This window comes from Coregonus clupeaformis, unplaced genomic scaffold (genome assembly GCF_020615455.1).
Source record: "Coregonus clupeaformis isolate EN_2021a unplaced genomic scaffold, ASM2061545v1 scaf1246, whole genome shotgun sequence".
NCBI classification, from domain to species: domain Eukaryota; kingdom Metazoa; phylum Chordata; class Actinopteri; order Salmoniformes; family Salmonidae; genus Coregonus; species Coregonus clupeaformis.
In genome coordinates, this window is record NW_025534700.1 from 82,501 (window position 1) to 104,773 (window position 22,273).

The 22,273-nt window shown below is 50.6% G+C and overlaps 3 protein-coding genes and 1 long non-coding RNA gene across 5 annotated transcripts in view; 2 read left to right on the forward strand and 2 right to left on the reverse strand.

Annotated features, from left to right (window-relative positions):
• Window positions 1-14,949, reverse strand: part of LOC121562321 — a 33,236-nt gene extending 18,287 nt beyond the window's left edge. Inside the window, exons 1-2 of the mRNA XM_045217832.1 lie at window positions 14,653-14,949; window positions 10,866-10,874 (exon numbers count right to left, since the gene is read on the reverse strand). Coding sequence (XP_045073767.1) covers window positions 10,866-10,874; window positions 14,653-14,945 — 302 coding nt within the window. The 5' untranslated portion in view covers window positions 14,946-14,949. The remainder of the gene's footprint in view (window positions 1-10,865; window positions 10,875-14,652) is intronic.
• LOC121566757 (histone H2B) lies at window positions 641-1,096 on the reverse strand. The gene has a single exon (XM_041876671.2). It carries the CDS (start codon window positions 1,079-1,081, stop codon window positions 707-709), a length of 375 nt encoding a protein of 124 aa, XP_041732605.2. The 5' UTR covers window positions 1,082-1,096; the 3' UTR covers window positions 641-706.
• Window positions 14,950-16,620: 1,671 nt separating the features above from the next.
• On the forward strand, window positions 16,621-18,561 carry LOC121558347. 2 transcript variants are annotated; one of them, XR_006659393.1, is made up of 4 exons: window positions 16,621-17,158; window positions 17,343-17,871; window positions 18,074-18,145; window positions 18,343-18,561. It is a non-coding gene; the product is annotated as an uncharacterized LOC121558347 (long non-coding RNA). The 2 variants fall into 2 exon arrangements; XR_005998510.2 differs by lacking the exon at window positions 16,621-17,158 and having other exon boundaries at window positions 17,269-17,871.
• A 2,720-nt stretch (window positions 18,562-21,281) lies between these two features.
• Window positions 21,282-21,884, forward strand: LOC121558346 (histone H4). Its single transcript, XM_041871750.2, has one exon. It carries the CDS (start codon window positions 21,531-21,533, stop codon window positions 21,840-21,842), a length of 312 nt encoding a protein of 103 aa, XP_041727684.1. The 5' UTR covers window positions 21,282-21,530; the 3' UTR covers window positions 21,843-21,884.
• The last annotated feature ends 389 nt before the right edge of the window (window positions 21,885-22,273 follow it).

Genomic DNA, 22,273 nt, shown 5'->3' on the forward strand with positions numbered 1-22,273 from the left:
GTTGCAAGCGCAGTGCTCTACCAACTGAGCTACAGGGGACTATATATGTATGATGCGACCTGGACCGGAAATGACCCGTTGGCAAAAAGGGCTAAATTCATATATATATATATATATATATAGGCCTACTCCTATTCTTCCTAGACGGGATTATTCACCCCCTTTTTATTCTTGCCATTATCGTTCTCATTCACATCATTAGGGTATAGTCCAATGATGGAGCGTCCATTCACTCCGTCCGTGTCCTACCGATTCAGGAAGTCGACTCAAAATGACTATCCGCTCAATAAACGACAAAAGGCATTTCTATCAATTCAAACCCAACAGACTGCTTTTTTATTTATTTACACTCTTTGTCAAATGGTGCCATTTTACATTGCCTTCACCTGGAATGGAGGCCGACAAACATGGCTTACTATTCAGCGTGCAAAGACAACAAAAAAGGCGCGCTAAACCCCTACGCTGGAACGGGCGGGGGAAATGATACAATGTAGCCGCTCTCCGAGCCGGCGCGCGCCGCCCGTTAAACATTCTCTCTCTCTCTCTCTCTCTCTCTCTCCGAGTGCGGCGCCCGTTAAACATTGATACAATGTAACGCAGCACCCCTGCGCATTCATTCGGTGGCAATGGAAATGCTATATTTACTGACAGAGTGGGTGGCTCTTAAAAGAGCCTTTGGGTTAGTAGAGCAGTCCAAATGCGCTGTTTACTTGGAGCTGGTGTACTTGGTTACGGCCTTGGTGCCCTCGGACACGGCGTGTTTGGCAAGTTCACCGGGGAGTAGCAGGCGCACGGCGGTCTGGATCTCCCTGGAGGTGATGGTAGAACGCTTGTTGTAGTGGGCCAGGCGAGAGGACTCTCCGGCGATACGCTCGAAGATGTCGTTCACGAACGAGTTCATGATTCCCATGGCCTTGGAGGAGATGCCGGTGTCGGGGTGGACCTGCTTCAGGACCTTGTACACGTAGATGGCGTAACTCTCCTTCCTGGACTTTCTGCGCTTCTTGCCGCCCTTCCCTGCGGTCTTGGTGACGGCTTTCTTGGAGCCTTTCTTGGGCGCTGATTTTGCTGGCTCGGGCATGATGACGTCTCGTTGCTTCTCAGAAACGAATGAGGGGGTGAAGGGCGCTTACCCGTCTAATGAAGAGGAAGCTAAGCAAAGTCAGCGGCAGTGGACACTCCCCTGCTTGCTCGTAGGCGCCCCTGCTATTTGCCCAGTGGAGCTCTAGTGCTCAAAAGAGCCTTCCGCTCAGAGGCTAGCTTCCCGAACAAAGACAATTGAGGGCGCGCGCGGGTCCTCACCCCCTCCCTCCTCTCTATAGCCTATGCTCTATGACCGATGGGGGATTGTGTGTTTCAAAAGGGGGCCTTTGATAGTTGTCCAAATGGCACGATTGTTGTGCCAAATAATGCTGGTGATAGAATTGCCCACTTTGGCACCGTCAGACATAGGGCTCGCATTTTGGACTGTGTGTGTGTGTGTGTGTGTGTGCGCGCTGTCCCCCTCTTTTCGAGCCACGTCTACCGACTCATGGTGGCTTTATGTTGTCCAAATTCCACTATTGCTTGACCCAAAATAACAACGTCACTACACTTTGCCACTATCAGATATAGGCCTCCATCTGTGCGCTAAAACTGGAAGGGACATTAGAATCCTCTAATTAATACTCCCTGTCCACTCGAAGTGGCTCATACTTTCCTACTAAATAGCATACTGAAGAAGAAAAACGACTAGTTACCGGAGTGTAACTCCAGTTCTATGAGTGGAGCGGAGCCCCATAGGGGAGCTCTGCTCCTATTGGTTTACCCTCTGCCCTAAGGCAGAACAGCCTGAAGCAAATTTATGCACACACCTACAGCCAATAGGAGTACAGGTGTCCCTATATAAGGAACCCCGTTCCATCAATCTGCCTCCCGAGATATTATCTTCAGCGAGACTAGAGAGGATCGGTAGGGCCTTAAGTCCTATGGGGCTCCGCTCCACTCATAGAACTGGAGTTACACTCCGGTAACTAGTCGTTCTATATCGTGGAGCTCCGCCCCATAGGGGAGCTATGCTCCTAGTGGTTTAAGGCGGAGCGAAACGCTCCAAAATGTACTCCCTGCCGAGCCTAACACTTCCCATTAAAAATGAAAAAGGTCAAGCCCAGCAATGGCTGCAACCAATTCCCGCCGTACTGTGACTAAAAAACCCCTTGGGCGTCACAATATACCGCGTCATTGGTTATAGACCCGCCCCATCTAGCTCAAATGGCAATGCCAATGGCTAGTGGGCAGATCATCAGAATAGACGCCGTGCTAATCTGTACCAACAGATAGCCGTGCCTCAATATTCTGTGATAACACTATCGTCCACTAATGGAATGACATCAGTCATTCTACATTAAGTGTCCAACAGACCGCCTTACTCACTCTATGAATCCATAGATTAGTAGGCAGGAACAAAATATAAAGGTCATACTATCTGAATCAGATAGATGACCTCACATTCTGTCAGTTCAATACATGTCTCTATGTACTGACCCTGAGTCAAGAGACATGCCACAGATAGCCTTTCATCCAAAGCGGACCTGATAGAGACCTGTCTATCGTCCTGCTTCTCTTTCCTCTAGCTCAAGATTCTCCTTCAGCTATGCTGAGTGCAATCGAGCTTGAAAGTTGAAAAGCCTATTCCTGACATAACACGCTTTCCTAACCAAGGCGGACCTGATTGGAACCTGTCCCAGGTCCTGCTCTGTCCTCTCCTTTCTAGCTCAAAATCGCCTTTCAGCTCTGCTGAATGCCGACCGAGCTAAAGAGTTGGAAAAACCGTGCCCCTAATATGTTCCTTCTAATACAAGCGGATTTATGAACATGGTCACAATCCTGCTTTCTTTCTCTGTTACTTTCTCAAGATCTCCCTTCAGCCACGCTGAGTACAGATCGAGCCAAAGAGTTAGAAGACATATCCAACAGATAGAAGCGAATAAAAGGAGACGGTGTCGACCAAGACGCCGCTCTACAAATATCCACTACCTCTGTACCTCTGAAGAGGGCAGTAGAAGCTGCTACTCCACGAGTGGAATGCGCTTTAATACCCTGAGGCGGTTGTTGCCCCGCCGCCTCGTACGCCCGTCTCAATGCCTTCACAAAGCCAATGAGACAAACGCTGTTTAGAAAGTGGTCTACCCAATGCAGCCGCACCGTGACACACAAACAGCTGAGGCGATGACCTAATCGCTGCTGTGCGCTCAACGTAACACGCCAAAGCGCGTACTGGGCACAGACAATGAAGCTTTTTCTCACTCCTCTCCCCAAGAGGAGGGGGATAAAAAGCCCACAATTCCACGGTCTGTGATCTATATGCACTGTTAATAACCTTCGGCACAAATGCCGGGTTAGGACGTAACACCGCTCTGCTCAAATCGCCATTAATGGCAAGGCAGTCGGGTCTCGTCGACAGTGCACTCAAATCACTGACTCGCTTAGCGGTAGTCAAGGCGAGCAACAGCGCCGTCTTGATAGACAGCATTTTGAGGGGTATTTGATTCAATGGCTCGAACGGCGACTTACATAGCGCTCGAGAACCAAAGCCAAATCCCATCGGGGCAGCGTAGTCTCTAGGCATTGGCCTAAGCCGTCGCGTTCCCAATAAGAAACGTTTCACTAATGGGTGACTGAACAGGTTTTTCCCGTTAAACCCTTCATGACCAGCTGAAATTGCCGCTGCAAACACTCGAATGGTGGCGGGCGATTTCTGCTTATCAAACATAAACTGCAGGAATGAGAGCACACTCTCTACCTGACAGCTCATGGGGTCTACGTCCTGTGTGTTACACCACTGTGAGAAAACATTCCATCTGCTTGTGTACATCCTGGAAGTGGAACTGGCCCTAGCGCTCTGTATGGTTCTGATCACTGCATCAGATAACCCACGGCGCCTCAACCTGTCCCGTTCAGGAACCAAGCCCTCAGTGGTTGGCCGATTATGGGCCACTGCCCTATCGCGCCTCCCGCCTGGCTCAACGCGTCTCGTCGATGTGGAATTGTCCAAGGTGGCACAATCAACATCTGACTCATCTCTGCAAACCACGGAGCCCCCGGGCGATCGGGCGCTATCAGTATCACTGTTAGCTCCTCTGATCTCACCCTGGCTAGCAGTGGGAGAATGCAAGACAGCGGAGGGAATGCATACAGGAGAACTTTCGGCCACGGGCAGTGCGCGAACGCGTCTCTTCCCAATGGCGGCTCGTCCTGTTGTCTCAGGGAGAACCATAGGGGACACTGCGCGTTCACACGTGACGCGAACAGATCCACCTCGGCTCTCCCGAATTGTTTCCAAATTTGGAGAACAATGTCTGGGTGCAGACACCACTCGTCGTCTCGAGGACCCCCTCTTGACATGAGATCTGCCCCCTACGTTCAAGTAGCCCGGAATGTGCGCTGCTCTCAACGAGCGAAGGTGCTTGTGAGCCCACAGCCACAATTCCTCTGCCGCCCTGTGGAGGGCAGGAGACCTGACCCCTCCCTGGCGATTTATGTGAGCTACTGTGGTCCGGTTGTCTGACCAAACCAACACATCGCGACCCCGAAGGGTAGACGCGAAGTGGTTCAAAACCAGTCGAACCGTTTCCAACTCCAAGAGGTTTATGTGCCGACCTGATTGAGGCCATGCACCACCTATCGCTTGAGACTGACATGTCCCTCCCCATCCAGTTAGACAGGCATCTGTATACACTGGAATGTAGGATGACACCTTGCCCATCGGGACTCCGTGCGTGAGAACGCACGGGTTCCTCCAATAGTCCAGGTCTGCTCTTAGCGAGAGAGGAACCACCACCAACCGATGACGTTGACGCACTGGGTCTAGTCTTAGTTGGGCGAACCACCGCTGTGTTCTGCGCATGTGCAGAAGCCCCAGCGGTACCACAGAGTGGGCTGCCGACATGAGACCCAAAAGTGACATGATCGATAGCGCCGTTACTGTGTGATTCGGACGACACTTCCTCAGGGCTAGTACCAATGCTGCCCTTCGAGGGTCCGAAATTCGCGCCCTCATCATTACAGTGTCTAGCTGTAGTCCCAGGTAGACAATCTGATGACTGGGCCAGGGTGCGCTCTTTTTCCAATTCACAGCGAACCCCAGACGCGTGAGATGAATCACTGTCTGTGTCGTGTGCGTGAACGCCAGCTCTGCTGACGGGGCGAGAACCAGCAGGTCGTCTAGGTAGGCTAATATCCTTATCCCTTGACGACGCAGCGGTTCCAATGCCGCCTCCACACATTTGGAAAACGTTCGAGGTGCCAGGGCGTACCCAAACGGCATCCTCGTGAACTCGTACGCCACCCCTTGAAAGGCGAACCGCAGAAACTTTCTGTGGCGAAATTGAATCGGCACATGAAAGTACGCGTCCTTTAGGTCTATGCTTGTACAAAAGTCTCCCTTCTGGACACATTCCAGTAGACGTTTTGTCGTCAGCATTCGGAAGGGCCGTTTGGTTATGCTCTCGTTGAGAATGCGTAAATCCAAAATCGGCCTCACTCCCCCCGTCTTTTTGGGCACTAGGAAATAGGGCGAATAGAGCCCTTTGTTCCTTTGCTCTCGGGGAACTACTGTGACCGCCTCCTTCGCCAAAAGTTCCGTGATCTCTGATATCAGAGCGGCTACTTTGTCCGGCGTTTTCATCACCAGTTTCCACCACTCCCCGAAACGGGGGTGGGGTCCGATGGAATTGGAGGGCATAACCCTTCTCTAACGTCTGTTCTAGCCAGCGTGAGAGGGTACAGCTTCGTTGCCACTGCCAGCAATGCAGAGAAAGCGGACGTGCACGAAGCTCTTTTACGTCCAGTAGGAAGGACCTGTATTCCTCTATGGCCCTTGCCGCCGCTTATTCCCCAGCACTGAGTTGGTGGGAATAGCCCAGGGGGGCCCCCCTCGAAAAGGGAGAGGAAACATCAGCTGGTTCGTGAATCGGAGGCCTTGATACGTTAGTTACGCCCGTAACTCCAGTAATCCGGCCCTCCGTGAACGCAGCACGGTTCTGAACTGCGCTGTCTGAGGCATTAACCTGAGACGGGCGCGCTCTCCCCGGATAGCGATTGCGTCATCACGTCATTGTCTGACTGAGACTGCCGCTTGCCATGAGACCCATCCATTACAGTACTCATCTGAGTCTGAAAGGTGTAATCTCTGACTGGTACCACACGGTGGTGCCATAACACCTCTTTACTGGTCTCATGCGGCTGCTCAACAACACACTCAGTGAGTGGTGGGCTGCGCTCAGAGCCCTGGGTATTGATACGTTCATGATAGACCGGAGGCGTCCATACCTTGGTTACACTTGTAACTCTGGTATTCCCGCTCTCCGTGAACGTCGCACGGGTCTGAACTGCGCCGGCTGAGGCATTAGCCTGCAGCAAGGCGTTCTTCCCGGCTAGCGGCTGCGCCTTCATGTCACATTGGGACAGAGACAGCTGCCTGCTATGAGAGACCTTTACTACAGAGCTCCTAGGAGTCTGTAGTAAGAGATCTTTGTTAGGTGAGCCAAGGCAGTGCCTTGCTACCTTTACCCTTTTCCTCTCTTGAGCGCGCTCAGCTCACACACTCTAAGTGGGTTGAGCTACACTCAAGATGGTGAGGGAGAGACATAGAACGTGAAGTGTTCTTAACCTTATGGAATAAATGTCCTTCTTTGACAATGTCAGTGAGAATCATCTCTTTATTCACATAATTATAAAAACAGCCCTCCACGCCCTGAACAGTGGGGTGGGGGGGAACAGTAGGCCCCTCTGCGTCACGCGCCGGGCCGTCCTCTGCTCTCTCCCCTCGCCTCGTCAAAGATGCCGCCTCTTTTGGGAGACCTTCTGGTGCTGCCAGGCTGGCTTCTGGACGACCTCTCTTGCCGGCGGAACCGACGCCGTCACCGTCGCTGCTGGAGGGGCCGAGCCCGCTCTCCTGCCGCCTGGGGTGTGCGTCTGTCGCCTGGCCCTTCGCCTCCCAGCGGATTTACTGGGGGCGTTAGAGGTGGACGGGTTAGCTGGGGCTCTGCTGGCCTTCATTGCCAGCGGCAAATGCTTCGCCAGGTGCCTCCTCTCCTCGTCCAGCTTGGCGATGCGTTCTGTGGCGTCCTTCACAGCGAGGCCAAATAGGCCTTCGCTGGAGACGGGGGCGTTGAGCAAGGATGCTCTGTCGGTCTCCTTCATAGCCGTCATCGACAGCCAGAGGTGCCGCTCCGTGACCACCGAGGTGGCCATGGTCCTGCCCGCACATATAGCAACCGCTATGCGTCAGGTGGAGGATGGCTCCGGAAATCCTGGAGGCCTCCTCCACTTCCTCGCTGGTCATCTCAGACCTGCCCGTTGTGAGACGGGACAGGGAGGCCGCGAGGAGGGCGATGTTGTTCGCCGCCGCAACGCTCTGGGCTCCCAGCGTGAAGGATTTCTCAGCCAATTGGGCTGTGAACCTGTCCTTCTGTGCTGGCAGGGTGGCCTTCTTGGAGGCTGCCCAGGGACTCGAACCCGGCACTAGGAACGCCGTCATGGCGCCTTCGAGCCTGGGGATTCCCCTAGCTGCCCACTCATATCCAGCCACTCTGGTGAATGGGGTGTACACTCTGGCCGGCGAACGCGCCGCCAGAGGTGCCCCCACGAGCCCTCGACATATTTGCCAAGAGAGGGCAAGGCTGGAGCCATTGGCTCAGCCGCCCTTCTCGGCTTGGAGTAGGGGCCGCCCTCCATCAAATCCACCTCCATCGGAGGGGGAGGTGGGGGCAGCGCAATCTCCAGTCGAGTGGCCGCCTTCTCAATGAGTTCGGGAAAGTCCGAACGCAGAGAGGCTGCCGCGAAGGACAGAGCTTCTGACCTAACAGAGCTCATGTCTTCCTCGCACAGGGAACCTTCAGACCTCACGCTTCCCGATGGAAAGGGGGTCTTAAAGGCTGGCGCCAGAGCTCCGGATTGCCCCACTGGGACATCCGGCTCGGGCGCTCTCCCTGTCATCCTCTGATTCCGCACTGTCCGCTGATGCCTCTGAGCCAGAGGCGAGCACGGACATTGCATCATCAAGAGGACATCCTCCTTGAAAAACGCACAGCGCTGCTTTCTCTCCTTCATAGGAAGGAGAGCGCAGGAGGCGCAATTAGGAGGGTTGTCGAGACCGTCCTTGGCGTGCTGCGGTCCCAAGCACACGAAACATAGGTCGTGGGGGTCCGCAGTGGCCATGGAAGTACAACGACAAAGGGCCCTGAAAAGGGCCTTTGGGGGTGGATATTTCGGTGTGCTCATTTAGAAGACGTTGACGGCTGGCAGTCAACGACGAAATTCTTCTTGAGTCTTCTTAGGCTTCTTCACTCTAGTCCAGTCGCTGAAGATAATGGGAGGCAGATTGATGGAACGGGGTTCCTTATATAGGGACACCTGTACTCCTATTGGCTGTAGGTGTGTGCATGAATTTGCTTCAGGCTGTTCTGCCCTAGGGCAGAGGGTAAACCACTAGGAGCATAGCTCCCCTATGGGGCGGAGCTCCACGATATAGAACTCACATTCTGTCAGTTCAATACATGTCTCTATGTACTGACCCTGAGTCAAGAGACATGCCACAGATAGCCTTTCATCCAAAGCGGACCTGATAGAGACCTGTCTATCGTCCTGCTTCTCTTTCCTCTAGCTCAAGATTCTCCTTCAGCTATGCTGAGTGCAATCGAGCTTGAAAGTTGAAAAGCCTCTTCCTGACATAACACGCTTTCCAAACCAAGGCGGACCTGATTGGAACCTGTCCCAGGTCCTGCTCTGTCCTCTCCTTTCTAGCTCAAAATCGCCTTTCAGCTCTGCTGAATGCCGACCGAGCTAAAGAGTTGGGAAAACCGTGCCATAATATGTTCCTTCTAATACAAGCGGATTTATGAACATGGTCACAATCCTGCTTTCTTTCTCTGTTACTTTCTCAAGATCTCCCTTCAGCCACGCTGAGTACAGATCGAGCCAAAGAGTTAGAAGACATATCCAACAGATAGAAGCGAATAAAAGGAGACGGTGTCGACCAAGACGCCGCTCTACAAATATCCACTACCTCTGTACCTCTGAAGAGGGCAGTAGAAGCTGCTACTCCACGAGTGGAATGCGCTTTAATACCCTGAGGCGGTTGTTGCCCCGCGCCGTCGACGCCGTCTCAATGCCTTCACAAAGCCAATGAGACAAACGCTGTTTAGAAAGTGGTCTACCCAATGCAGCCGCACTGTGACACACAAACAGCTGAGGCGATGACCTAATCGCTGCTGTGCGCTCAACGTAACACGCCAAAGCGCGTACTGGGCACAGACAATGAAGCTTTTTCTCACTCCTCTCCCCATGAGGAGGGGGATAAAAAGCCCACAATTCCACGGTCTGTGATCTATATGCACTGTTAATAACCTTCGGCACAAATGCCGGGTTAGGACGTAACACCGCTCTGCTCAAATCGCCATTAATGGCAAGGCAGTCGGGTCTCGTCGACAGTGCACTCAAATCACTGACTCGCTTAGCGGTAGTCAAGGCGAGCAACAGCGCCGTCTTGATAGACAGCATTTTGAGGGGTATTTGATTCAATGGCTCGAACGGCGACTTACATAGCGCTTCGAGAACCAAAGCCAAATCCCATCGGGGCAGCGTAGCTCTAGGCATTGGCCTAAGCCGTCGCGTTCCCAATAAGAAACGTTTCACTAATGGGTGACTGAACAGGTTTTTCCCGTTAAACCCTTCATGACCAGCTGAAATTGCCGCTGCAAACACTCGAATGGTGGCGGGCGATTTCTGCTTATCAAACATAAACTGCAGGAATGAGAGCACACTCTCTACCTGACAGCTCATGGGGTCTACGTCCTGTGTGTTACACCACTGTGAGAAAACATTCCATCTGCTTGTGTACATCCTGGAAGTGGAACTGGCCCTAGCGCTCTGTATGGTTCTGATCACTGCATCAGATAACCCACGGCGCCTCAACCTGTCCCGTTCAGGAACCAAGCCTTCAGTGGTTGGCCGATTATGGGCCACTGCCCTATCGCGCCTCCCGCCTGGCTCAACGCGTCTCGTCGATGTGGAATTGTCCAAGGTGGCACAATCAACATCTGACTCATCTCTGCAAACCACGGAGCCCCCGGGCGATCGGGCGCTATCAGTATCACTGTTAGCTCCTCTGATCTCACCCTGGCTAGCAGTGGGAGAATGCAAGACAGCGGAGGGAATGCATACAGGAGAACTTTCGGCCACGGGCAGTGCGCGAACGCGTCTCTTCCCAATGGCGGCTCGTCCTGTTGTCTCAGGGAGAACCATAGGGGACACTGCGCGTTCACACGTGACGCGAACAGATCCACCTCGGCTCTCCCGAATTGTTTCCAAATTTGGAGAACAATGTCTGGGTGCAGACACCACTCGTCGTCTCGAGGACCCCCTCTTGACATGAGATCTGCCCCTACGTTCAAGTAGCCCGAATGTGCGCTGCTCTCAACGAGCGAAGGTGCTTGTGAGCCCACAGCCACAATTCCTCTGCCGCCCTGTGGAGGGCAGGAGACCTGACCCCCTCCCTGGCGATTTATGTGAGCTACTGTGGTCCGGTTGTCTGACCAAACCAACACATCGCGACCCCCGAAGGGTAGACGCGAAGTGGTTCAAAACCAGTCGAACCGTTTCCAACTCCAAGAGGTTTATGTGCCGACCTGATTGAGGCCATGCACCACCTATCGCTTGAGACTGACATGTCCCTCCCCATCCAGTTAGACAGGCATCTGTATACACTGGAATGTAGGATGACACCTTGCCCATCGGGACTCCGTGCGTGAGAACGCACGGGTTCCTCCAATAGTCCAGGTCTGCTCTTAGCGAGAGAGGAACCACCACCAACCGATGACGTTGACGCACTGGGTCTAGTCTTAGTTAGGGCGAACCACCGCTGTGTTCTGCGCATGTGCAGAAGCCCCAGCGGTACCACAGAGTGGGCTGCCGACATGAGACCCAAAAGTGACATGATCGATAGCGCCGTTACTGTGTGATTCGGACGACACTTCCTCAGGGCTAGTACCAATGCTGCCCTTCGAGGGTCCGAGATCGCGCCCTCATCATTACAGTGTCTAGCTGTAGTCCCAGGTAGACAATCTGATGACTGGGCCAGGGTGCGCTCTTTTTCCAATTCACAGCGAACCCCAGACGCGTGAGATGAATCACTGTCTGTGTCGTGTGCGTGAACGCCAGCTCTGCTGACGGGGCGAGAACCAGCAGGTCGTCTAGGTAGGCTAATATCCTTATCCCTTGACGACGCAGCGGTTCCAATGCCGCCTCCACACATTTGGAAAACGTTCGAGGTGCCAGGGCGTACCCAAACGGCATCCTCGTGAACTCGTACGCCACCCCTTGAAAGGCGAACCGCAGAAACTTTCTGTGGCGAAATTGAATCGGCACATGAAAGTACGCGTCCTTTAGGTCTATGCTTGTACAAAAGTCTCCCTTCTGGACACATTCCAGTAGACGTTTTGTCGTCAGCATTCGGAAGGGCCGTTTGGTTATGTCTCGTTGAGAATGCGTAAATCCAAAATCGGCCTCACTCCCCCGTCTTTTTGGGCACTAGGAAATAGGGCGAATAGAGCCCTTTGTTCCTTTGCTCTCGGGGAACTACTGTGACCGCCTCCTTCGCCAAAAGTTCCGTGATCTCTGATATCAGAGCGGCTACTTTGTCCGGCGTTTTCATCACGCGTTTCCACCACTCCCCGAAACGGGGGTGGGGTCCGATGGAATTGGAGGGCATAACCCTTCTCTAACGTCTGTTCTAGCCAGCGTGAGAGGGTACAGCTTCGTTGCCACTGCCAGCAATGCAGAGAAAGCGGACGTGCACGAAGCTCTTTTACGTCCAGTAGGAAGGACCTGTATTCCTCTATGGCCCTTGCCGCCGCTATTCCCCAGCACTGAGTTGGTGGAATAGCCCAGGGGGCCCCCTCGAAAGGGGAGAGGAAACATCAGCTGGTTCGTGAATCGGAGGCCTTGATACGTTAGTTACGCCCGTAACTCCAGTAATCCGGCCCTCCGTGAACGCAGCACGGTTCTGAACTGCGCTGTCTGAGGCATTAACCTGAGACGGCGCTCTCCCCCGGATAGCGATTGCGTCATCACGTCATTGTCTGACTGAGACTGCCGCTTGCCATGAGACCCATCCATTACAGTACTCATCTGAGTCTGAAAGGTGTAATCTCTGACTGGTACCACACGGTGGTGCCATAACACCTCTTTACTGGTCTCATGCGGCTGCTCAACAACACACTCAGTGAGTGGTGGGCTGCGCTCAGAGCCCTGGGTATTGATACGTTCATGATAGACCGGAGGCGTCCATACCTTGGTTACACTTGTAACTCTGGTATTCCCGCTCTCCGTGAACGTCGCACGGGTCTGAACTGCGCCGGCTGAGGCATTAGCCTGCAGCAAGGCGTTCTTCCCGGCTAGCGGCTGCGCCTTTCATGTCACATTGGGACAGAGACAGCTGCCTGCTATGAGAGACCTTTACTACAGAGCTCCTAGGAGTCTGTAGTAAGAGATCTTTGTTAGGTGAGCCAAGGCAGTGCCTTGCTACCTTTACCCTTTTCCTCTCTTGAGCGCGCTCAGCTACACACTCTAAGTGGGTTGAGCTACACTCAAGATGGTGAGGGAGAGACATAGAACGTGAAGTGTTCTTAACCTTATGGAATAAATGTCCTTCTTTGACAATGTCAGTGAGAATCATCTCTTTATTCACATAATTATAAAAACAGCCCTCCACGCCCTGAACAGTGGGGTGGGGGGGAACAGTAGGCCCCTCTGCGTCACGCGCCGGGCCGTCCTCTGCTCTCTCCCCCTCGCCTCGTCAAAGATGCCGCCTCTTTTGGGAGACCTTCTGGTGCTGCCAGGCTGGCTTCTGGACGACCTCTCTTGCCGGCGGAACCGACGCCGTCACCGTCGCTGCTGGAGGGGCCGAGCCCGCTCTCCTGCCGCCTGGGGTGTGCGTCTGTCGCCTGGCCCTTCGCCTCCCAGCGGATTTACTGGGGGCGTTAGAGGTGGACGGGTTGGCTGGGGCTCTGCTGGCCTTCATTGCCAGCGGCAAATGCTTCGCCAGGTGCCTCCTCTCCTCGTCCAGCTTGGCGATGCGTTCTGTGGCGTCCTTCACAGCGAGGCCAAATAGGCCTTCGCTGGAGACGGGGGCGTTGAGCAAGGATGCTCTGTCGGTCTCCTTCATAGCCGTCATCGACAGCCAGAGGTGCCGCTCCGTGACCACCGAGGTGGCCATGGTCCTGCCCGCACATATAGCAACCGCTTGCGTCAGGTGGAGGATGGCTCCGGAAATCCTGGAGGCCTCCTCCACTTCCTCGCTGGTCATCTCAGACCTGCCCGTTGTGAGACGGGACAGGGAGGCCGCGAGGAGGGCGATGTTGTTCGCCGCCGCAACGCTCTGGGCTCCCAGCGTGAAGGATTTCTCAGCCAATTGGGCTGTGAACCTGTCCTTCTGTGCTGGCAGGGTGGCCTTCTTGGAGGCTGCCCAGGGACTCGAACCCGGCACTAGGAACGCCGTCATGGCGCCTTCGAGCCTGGGGATTCCCCTAGCTGCCCACTCATATCCAGCCACTCTGGTGAATGGGGTGTACACTCTGGCCGGCGAACGCGCCGCCAGAGGTGCCCCCCACGAGCCCTCGACATATTTGCCAAGAGAGGGCAAGGCTGGAGCCATTGGCTCAGCCGCCCTTCTCGGCTTGGAGTAGGGCCGCCCTCCATCAAATCCACCTCCATCGGAGGGGGAGGTGGGGGCAGCGCAATCTCCAGTCGAGTGGCCGCCTTCTCAATGAGTTCGGGAAAGTCCGAACGCAGAGAGGCTGCCGCGAAGGACAGAGCTTCTGACCTAACAGAGCTCATGTCTTCCTCGCACAGGGAACCTTCAGACCTCACGCTTCCCGATGGAAAGGGGGTCTTAAAGGCTGGCGCCAGAGCTCCGGATTGCCCCACTGGGACATCCGGCTCGGCGCTCTCCCTGTCATCCTCTGATTCCGCACTGTCCGCTGATGCCTCTGAGCCAGAGGCGAGCACGGACATTGCATCATCAAGAGGACATCCTCCTTGAAAAACGCACAGCGCTGCTTTCTCTCCTTCATAGGGAAGGAGAGCGCAGGAGGCGCAATTAGGAGGGTTGTCGAGACCGTCCTTGGCGTGCTGCGGTCCCAAGCACACGAAACATAGGTCGTGGGGGGTCCGCAGTGGCCATGGAAGTACAACGACAAAGGGCCCTGAAAAGGGCCTTTGGGGGTGGATATTTCGGTGTGCTCATTTAGAAGACGTTGACGGCTGGCAGTCAACGACGAAATTCTTCTTGAGTCTTCTTAGGCTTCTTCACTCTAGTCCAGTCGCTGAAGATAATGGGAGGCAGATTGATGGAACGGGGTTCCTTATATAGGGACACCTGTACTCCTATTGGCTGTAGGTGTGTGCATAAATTTGCTTCAGGCTGTTCTGCCCTAGGGCAGAGGGTAAACCACTAGGAGCATAGCTCCCCTATGGGGCGGAGCTCCACGATATAGAACACTATATGGAATGGGCCCTTTTGAAGCGGATGTGGGTGGCTCTTAAAAGAGCCTTTGGGTTCGAGTCGGGGTGTTGAGGTTCCGAAGAGAGTGCGTTTAACCGCCGAAACCGTACAGGGTGCGTCCCTGACGTTTCAGAGCGTAGACCACGTCCATGGCGGTAACGGTCTTCCTCTTGGCGTGCTCGGTGTAGGTGACTGCGTCACGGATCACGTTCTCCAGGAACACCTTCAGGACACCGCGGGTCTCCTCGTAGATCAGACCGGAAATACGCTTCACGCCGCCGCGGCGAGCCAGACGGCGGATAGCGGGTTTGGTGATTCCCTGGATGTTATCGCGGAGAACTTTGCGGTGACGCTTGGCGCCTCCTTTTCCGAGTCCCTTGCCGCCTTTGCCTCTTCCAGACATAGTGTGTTCGCTAGTTGAGTTCAAGTGAATGAACGACTTCAGCGCCGGTGCGGTATTATCTGCGTTTGGCCGACCTGATTGAGGCCAGTGGCACAGAAAGCGCGCCTCTGTTATATGCTCTCTCTAAAGAGCAAATAACCATGGTGTGCAGTACCCAAATTTAACCACAAGATGGACTCCGTGCTCCACTGTAAAGTTTGGGCCTCTGCATGAGTCTCTCAGCAGCACTGCAACATGGGACTTTCAAAGTTTAACTGCCATAAATGTTATTCATGTCATTATTAATGTTATTCATGTCATTATTCATAGGTTTTACATAATATCATTATTATTTGTACAACTTGTATTTTGAATATTGATTTCGCTTGTATTTATGTGATAGGAACTATCTGTACATTCTATGTTTTGTTGGGACGCTTTTAGTGGTGACAAGTTCCAGACATCGCGGTAAAGTAGCGGCGGTAAAGTTTAGTACTCTGAAAGATAAGTTAAATTAACGACGTGTTTATTTACAAGTATTCTTGTTTCTAAGTGGACCCATTTCCCTCTCAGTTGTGTGCAGCCAGCGAGGTATGTTCATTATGTTAATTATTTGTCGCGCATATTTACGTGCAAGGTTTCTGTAACGTGAACGCCAACTTGTGTTTTGTACATGTGTTGAAATGTATTTAAACAGTTCGACGGTGGATTGATGACGGTGGAGAATTTAGTAGAAGAATAAATCCGTCAGTGACCAGAACAGCGGCGTCGTGTATTTCCTGGAGGGAGTGATAGTTAGAAAACCCTTACCTCGAGTCCCCGAAATCTGTCTCGTACTGCTGCAGTGACCTGGTGTGTAGCTATACCTATAACAAAAAATACCGTTTCAAACTGGACAAGTTCAGGTTAGTCCCTCCCTGTTTCGGCCGCTTTGTTTCCGTTTGGTTCCTGATGAATATACCCAGTATGAAAATGTATGCACTCACTAACTGTAAGTCGCGCTGGATAAGAGCGTCTGCTAAATGACTACAATGTAAATGTAAAGGCAACGTTCAGTCGCCAAACGTTGTGGAATGTTTCAGATATAGTTACCACATATAGAGCCGACCTGATTTCTTATTCTAAATGTCATAGAGACATGTTTGCGGCTTCTTCTTTGGACTTTATATGTCGGTTGGCAACCAACTTTAAGGTGCATTACCACCACCAACTGGACTGGAGTGTGGACCTCAGTTCATCTTTCAATCACCCACGTCGGTAGATGCTCCTAAAAACCAATGAGGAGATGGGAGAGGAGAGGACTTGCAGCGGATCGAGAGTCACAAATAGAACCGAGTTTTATTTTAGCGCCTGGCCACGTAGACGCTCGCTAACACTGTGGGTGAAATGATTGAATAACGTGTGTGTGTACATTTATTTTGCAACGAGCGTTCGGCCAGGTTAGCTTGTAATGCTCCGTGCGTTGGCCCGCTTGCTGGCAGCATGTTCGACTGGGCGTCAAGAATTCAGCATAGCAAGTTTGAATGAAGGTCTGGTTATTCACAGGTAAATAGTAGTAATATGCTCTAAACCGCTCTGGTAACAACGAACTTTGCTGTCCTGTTTCCAATCGTCCACATGGCTGGGTGAACCTATTCAAGTAAGTAAATACATTTTGAAAATGTAAAAAAAAAAACACGATGTATTATTAGCTAACTAGCTACAGTGCATGCTAACTCAAATGAGCTGCTAACGTAGCTAGCTATCTAGCCGACTTTACATACTGTATAGGTAGCTGGCTAAGTGAATTACATTTGACCAGCTACCTAACTTCATATTAGCTAGCTAACTTGATGTATTTATCACTGTAAAAAAACAACAACTCCCAAATGCATTTGTAGGTAGCTAGCTAATAGCCATGGAGGAGGGTGAAAGGATAGCAGCCCCATCTGCCAAAGTGAGAGAGTAGGCTGTTCTGGAGAGGGCAGGTTCTGTTGTGTAGTTCCAGTCCCTAGAAGTGAGGCCGGAGATAACAGTAACATAATATTCAGAGCGGTCTAATTTTAGTATAGTGAAGTCTGTTTCTTGTGAGGTTTTCTGTCCTCAGGTACAGAGAGCAGTGAAAGCCTGTCTGCAGATGAAGAGGTCCCGATGAAGAGCAGTGGTTCTCTGTTGTGGTCCTGGGGACTCGAAGGGGTTGCACGTTTTTTTGCCTTAGCACTACACAGCTGGTTCAAATGATCAAGCTTCAAGTGGTATTTATGTGTTCATTTGGGATTCTATCCTTGATATGATCCTGCTATTGTCACGTGCTGCACATGCATCTATCTATCCAATGTTATCATGATTTGTTATAAGGGGATATGATACTTTAGTAATCCACAATGACCTGGTGATGTAAAAAGTCTAATAATGGCATTATCTTCCATATTCCTGCAGATACCTTGTAACTGGAGATTCCTTCAAAACGATTGCCTTCAGTTACTGTGTAGGGCACTGCAAGGTTGGGTGACCAGGGCCAACTGGGACTGCCTCCTGGGGGAATTCAGGCCTGTGTGTGAAGGCTTCCTGTGTCCTGCATAACTATCATGAGGATGGACGCGAGGACCAGGAGGGGACCTGCAGCTCGCCGCCGTGTGCCAGAGGAGAGGTCTGCTGCTCTGCAGGATGTTACCAGGATGGGGGCCAACAACGCAGCACAGGAGGCACAGGAGGCAATCCGTGTGCGGGAGATCTTCACCTCCTACTTCTTCGAAGGGTGCTGTTCCCTGGCAACACCACAGACTACACTATGCACAACCAAAGGCTCTTTTAAGAGTCCCCCATATTGAAAACAATTAGACACCCTATAACCCACACCTACACACTCAATCTGATTGATGGATTGTGCAGTAAGCAGGCTCAGGTGTAGAACTGTGGCTCCTTCCACCTCCAAAAGGACAGGCCAGAGGACCAACCATGGAGAATAGTAAGACACTCCATTATTTATATAACTACACTGTATTGTTTGTCCTCCTGTGTCTGTGCGTGTTTTCCAGTATAAAGTACTCTGCAGCCACTTAGTGTGGACACCAGGTGAGGCCACACACAGAGATTCCTGTTGAACATTGTCTCAATAACAGTCTCTCTCCTTCACTTCATCCCTCCCCCCTTCTCCCTAAATCCTCTAGGTGATATCAGCTGTGTCGGTGAACCCCTCCCGCATCTGAACTGGCTACACAGAGGGCACAGCATGATCAGAGGTGAGAGGTCACTTGGTCGGGTCAACAGGGAGTATTATTAAAGAGATGCTTTACATTGAAATACAGATATAGATGTAGTAGTCCCAGAGATAATGATACAAGGTCAGTTTTGCATTTCACCTCCTGATGATGATGATGATGACTGACAGTGTTAGAATAACATGCCATCTCTCTCTCCATCTGTCTCTCGTCTGCAGGTATGTTTTGATGGGTGCCAAACTCCAGTCCAGTCCATCTCACCCGCTCTTAAGATCACCTTCTGGCCAACTGGGGGCCCAAGGCTGTTAGGAGACACCGCTAGAGACACTATTATGTAATTGTGATGACCTGAGAGAATATTAGGGTAGCACTGTAATTCATTAATCATATGCTGTCTTCCCTAGTAGCACTGTAATTCATTAATCATATGCTGTCTTCCCTAGTAGCACTGTAATTCATTAATCATGTGCTGTCTTCCTTAGTAGCACTGTAATTCATTAATCATATGCTGTCTTCCCTAGTAGCACTGTAATTCATTAATCATATGCTGTCTTCCCTAGTAGCACTGTAATTCATTAATCATATGCTGTCTTCCCTAGTAGCACTGTAATTCATTAATCATATGCTGTCTTCCCTAGTAGCACTGTAATTCATTAATCATATGCTGTCTTCCCTAGTAGCACTGTAATTCATTAATCATATGCTGTCTTCCCTAGTAGCACTGTAATTCATTAATCATATGCTGTCTTCCCTAGTAGCACTGTAATTCATTAATCATATGCTGTCTTCCCTAGTAGCACTGTAATTCATTAATCATATGCTGTCTTCCCTAGTAGCACTGTAATTCATTAATCATATGCTGTCTTCCCTAGTAGCACTGTAATTCATTAATCATATGCTGTCTTCCCTAGTAGCACTGTAATTCATTAATCATATGCTGTCTTCCCTAGTAGCACTGTAATTCATTAATCATATGCTGTCTTCCCTAGTAGCACTGTAATTCATTAATCATATGCTGTCTTCCCTAGTAGCACTGTAATTCATTAATCATATGCTGTCTTCCCTAGTAGCACTGTAGTTCATTAATCATATGCTGTCTTCCCTAGTAGCACTGTAATTCATTAATCATATGCTGTCTTCCCTGCTCCTCTATTCTTACCTCTTTCCCTTTCTGTCTTTGACACTCTTTCTCACACCTCTCTCCCCACCTCCTCTTTCTCCCACCTCTCTCCCCACCTCCTCTTTCTCACACCTCTCTCCCCACCTCCTCTTTCTCCCACCTCTCTCCCCACCTCCTCTCTCCCCACCTCCTCTTTCTCACACCTCTCTCCCCACCTCCTCTTTCTCCCACCTCTCTCCCCACCTCCTCTCTCCCCACCTCCTCTTTCTCACACCTCTCTCCCCACCTCCTCTTTCTCACACCTCTCTCCCCACCTCCTCTCTCCCCACCTCCTCTCTCTCCCACCTCTCTCCCCACCTCCTCTTTCTCCCACCTCTCTCCCCACCTCCTCTTTCTCACACCTCTCTCCCCACCTCCTCTTTCTTCCTCTGTTTTTATAATGCACACCAGATGTGCATTGAAGTACAGATTTAACTTCTATTTAGAATATATATTACAATTATATTTATAATGCATGTATTATGTGTTTATAACACTTGGATAATGAACTTCTTTCAATAAAGCGTTTCACATTCTCTACTGGTTGAAATTAAGTCTCATTTGATGAAATACTACACCTATCCAGTGTCCTCAGATCAATGCAGATGAAGGAAATTAGATAGTGAGATGAACCGGTTTAGTGAGATGAACCAGTTTTAGAGTATTTACATGATGCATAGGAAGTGTAGTGTACTGTTTTAAAAATTCTGTTTCTGTATATATGAATTATAAATCAGCCTTTAACTAGTTAAATCATGTTTGTAGTCTATTGCATAGTTACAATGTAACCATTGATGTCCCAGGATTGGTAAACACTGTTGAAGTGTATAATTGTAATACATACATGCAGACAAAGTGTTAATAAAAAGACTGGAGTTTGATCCTCCTGGTATTGGATATGACTGAAAAAGGATGTTTCACAGACATTCATACCTGAACTGCACCTTTATTTGCCAAGGTAGAGTACATGATCAGTGAATATATTCAATGTACAGAACACTATGTGGGGATCTCATGCATGGTAATAACTACATGTATATAAGACTTGCATCCTTGGCACAAAGTTATATTATATTCTACTCAATCCATATGCTTCATTAATGTCATTCAGACTGTTTTTGAAGTTGATACAACTGGCTATGATAGCTGAGGTTCATAGCTAGGTTCTGAACTAATATTTACACCAAACGTTTTAGGGTCCACATACACAGATCAGCTACATAGCTACACATCCATAGACATACAGGTATATTTATCCTCCACTACACAATAAGCAAGAAAATAGTTCGCTACGTTACTTCAGCTGCATTGCATTGCAAATATCAGCAAGGCAAGTTTACAAAATTCTACATTCAATTTGCAGTAAATGCTTTAACTAGGTAGATTTTTTACATCCACAGTTTCACAAGACGACAGCCTGGTTTTCAGAATTACAATTTCATTCTCGCGTCACAACACCCATAAAGCTAGCCAGCTAGCTGGCTAATGTTAGCTAGTCAGATAACTTGCTAAATAGCGATTTTCGTAAATTAACTTTATGACCAAAAAATATGCATAATCGTTTTGTCTCTACATTAACTAACATATTCCTCGCAACTGTAAATGTTTTTGCATGATTCGTTATGATTTTATAATTACTTATGTTTGCTTCCATCCAAGTATTTTTGTCAGCCATCTTTGCTGAAGAAAGTCTCTCAGCCTTGGGTCGCTTAGCGTCAAAGTCATGTGATCCTAACTGACCTAAAACAGGGAATTTTTACAAACCTCTACATATATATATACAACCATATATACAACCGTCTGGCATCATCCACTTCCTTTGGACTATAGTAGCACAGTAAAATGCTTTACAAAGGAGGGGGAAAAGAAACGAGTGATAATATAGGCCGAATAGTTACAAGAATTGTGTTCAGATGAATAATTGACACTATTAGTTGTGTGTCATTAGTTGCCTTGAATGCAGTCCAGAAGAAACATTGCATGCCAACTTACTTTGAAAGTCCCATGTTGCAGTGCTGCTGAGAGACTCTTGCAGAGGCCCAAACTTTACAGTGGAGCACGGAGTCCATCTTGTGGTTAAATTTGGGTACTGCACACCATGGTTATTTGCTCTTTAGAGAGAGCATATAACAGAGGCGCGCTTTCTCTGCCACTGAACTCAATCAGGTCGGCCAAACGCAAATAATAGCGCACCGCGCACTGGCCCTGAAGTCACTCATTCACTTGAACTCAACTAGCGAACACACCATGTCTGGAAGAGGCAAAGGCGGCAAGGGACTCGGAAAAGGAGGCGCCAAGCGTCACCGCAAAGTTCTCCGCGATAACATCCAGGGAATCACCAAACCCGCTATCCGCCGTCTGGCTCGCCGCGGCGGCGTGAAGCGTATTTCAGGTCTGATCTACGAGGAGACCCGCGGTGTCCTGAAGGTGTTCCTGGAGAACGTGATCCGTGACGCAGTCACCTACACCGAACACGCCAAGAGGAAGACGGTTACCGCCATGGACGTGGTCTACGCTCTGAAACGTCAGGGACGCACCCTGTACGGTTTCGGCGGTTAAACGCGCTCTCTTCGGAACCTCAACAACCCCGACTCGAACCCAAAGGCTCTTTTAAGAGCCACCCACATCCGCTTCAAAAGTGCCCATTCCATATAGTATTTTTTTTTTTTCAGTATGCTATTTAGTAGGAAAGTATGAGCCACTTCGAGTGGACAGGGAGTATTAATTAGAGGATTCTAATGTCCCTTCCAGTTCTATATCGTGGAGCTCCGCCCCATAGGGGAGCTATGCTCCTAGTGGTTTACCCTCTGCCCTAGGGCAGAACAGCCTGAAGCAAATTTATGCACACACCTACAGCCAATAGGAGTACAGGTGTCCCTATATAAGGAACCCCGTTCCATCAATCTGCCTCCCATTATCTTCAGCGACTGGACTAGAGTGAAGAAGCCTAGAAGACTCAAGAAGAATTTCTGTCGTTGACTGCCAGCCGT

Bases quoted from the DNA above. Each gene is read 5' to 3' on its own strand.
- LOC121566757 (XM_041876671.2), bottom strand. From the start codon at position 1,081: ATGCCCGAGCCAGCAAAATCAGCGCCCAAGAAAGGCTCCAAGAAAGCC.
- LOC121558346 (XM_041871750.2), top strand. From the start codon at position 21,531: ATGTCTGGAAGAGGCAAAGGCGGCAAGGGACTCGGAAAAGGAGGCGCC.